The 1,326-nt window shown below is 52.7% G+C and overlaps 1 protein-coding gene across 1 annotated transcript; it reads left to right on the top strand.

Moving 5' to 3' along the window:
- Window positions 1-436: 436 nt before the first annotated feature.
- Pmar_PMAR003889 (hypothetical protein) lies at window positions 437-733 on the top strand (the record flags this gene model as incomplete). The annotated part of the gene is made up of 1 exon (XM_002768619.1): window positions 437-733. The coding sequence occupies one exon, from the start codon at window positions 437-439 to the stop codon at window positions 731-733; it is 297 nt and encodes a 98-aa protein (XP_002768665.1).
- Window positions 734-1,326: the final 593 nt, after the last annotated feature.

The raw sequence follows: 1,326 nt of genomic DNA, 5'->3' as shown, positions 1-1,326 counted from the left end.
ATGCTTGTCATGATGAGTTTCTTGGAGGCCAAGGGGGAGGCAACGTCAGCTTGAGCCCTAGATGGGAGGTTGTCGCGGATGTACTCGGACACGTTATCAGGAAGCTTTTGTGAGATGCTGTCCAGAGCAAGCGGATCAGCATCGGCCTTGTCAATGCTTGAAGTCACCTCCCTCGGAGCTTCTTCATCATCTGACTGGTTGTCGGGGTTGCCGTGCTCATGGGGTTGCACGATCTTTTTAGTTCGGGTTTCGACTTGACGCTGAGGTTGACTTGGCTTTCTCGACTGGAGGAGAACATACGGAAGTTCCGGTGCCCAGACGCTTAGAGGCAGGGGTGGGAGCTTTGTCGAATCGTCGGGAGGCTTTCTGTTTATCAGCTGCTCATCTGTTCGTCGAGTCAATCGTGATGTGTATTTGTTTTCTTAGCCTCCGCATCATGTCCGATTCCCGGACGGTCTTGAGCTGGGTCCAGGGTGGATCTAGATTGACTTGCCGGTCGGTCGAACGGGTTGCCTTGGCGCGCCTTTGCGATGCTGTCTGTGAGTTACGGGACGCGTGGAGACGACGGTTTGGTGTTTACTCTCAACTAAGTCATGTGGCCGCTGACCAGAATGAGGAGGCCGATGCTCTGAGCCGATTGGGTGTCCGCTGGCGAATCATAAAAGAAATCCTGCTTGACGGTCGTGAGGCTGTAGTCGACGACTGTGAGTCTGATGATGATGGCAAGACCTGATCAGGTCGACGGGCGGCTTGCAATAATCCTGGATGCTGATATCGGGAGCCCCTCAGCAGAAGCGAGTGTTGCTCCTGGTAAGCCCGCCCGGAAGAAACTACTCAATATGCAACGGCAATCTCCGTCAGCTCGATTTATCTTACAGTGTTCTAACCCTCCTGGTGAGACTGGGGGTACCCTACTTTATGTCCATGGTCCATGCCTTGGCTCGGGAGCTCTCCGACTTCTTTGTTGCGGATGATGGTGTATGGCTGAAGCGCGTAACCACTGCCCGCCTGAACGGCATTCAGGCTCACCGGCTTTGCTACTTCATTTCGGCGGATACGTCCGAAAGGAAGGGCTTTGCGGAGCACGTAGTCTCCCAATATCATGATAAAGCTGGATGTCTTAATGCTCGATATCTAAGATGGCTGATTACTCGTACTTGCTATTACCCTAATGCACGACACCTGGTCAACGACCTGAGCAAGAGTCGCAACAAATGCCAACGGGCGCTTAGTCGACCTTACTATTCACTACTGACGCGTCGTTCTTCAAATGAAGAGCTCGATCAGTATGGCAGACATTAGCATTGATTTGGCAAAGATGGGGTC

This window comes from Perkinsus marinus, assembly GCF_000006405.1.
Source record: "Perkinsus marinus ATCC 50983 genomic scaffold scf_1104296967766, whole genome shotgun sequence".
NCBI lineage: Eukaryota > Perkinsozoa > Perkinsida > Perkinsidae > Perkinsus > Perkinsus marinus.
The sequence above is the reverse complement of the archived record's forward strand: the minus strand, read 5'-3'. Positions and strand labels throughout refer to the sequence as shown.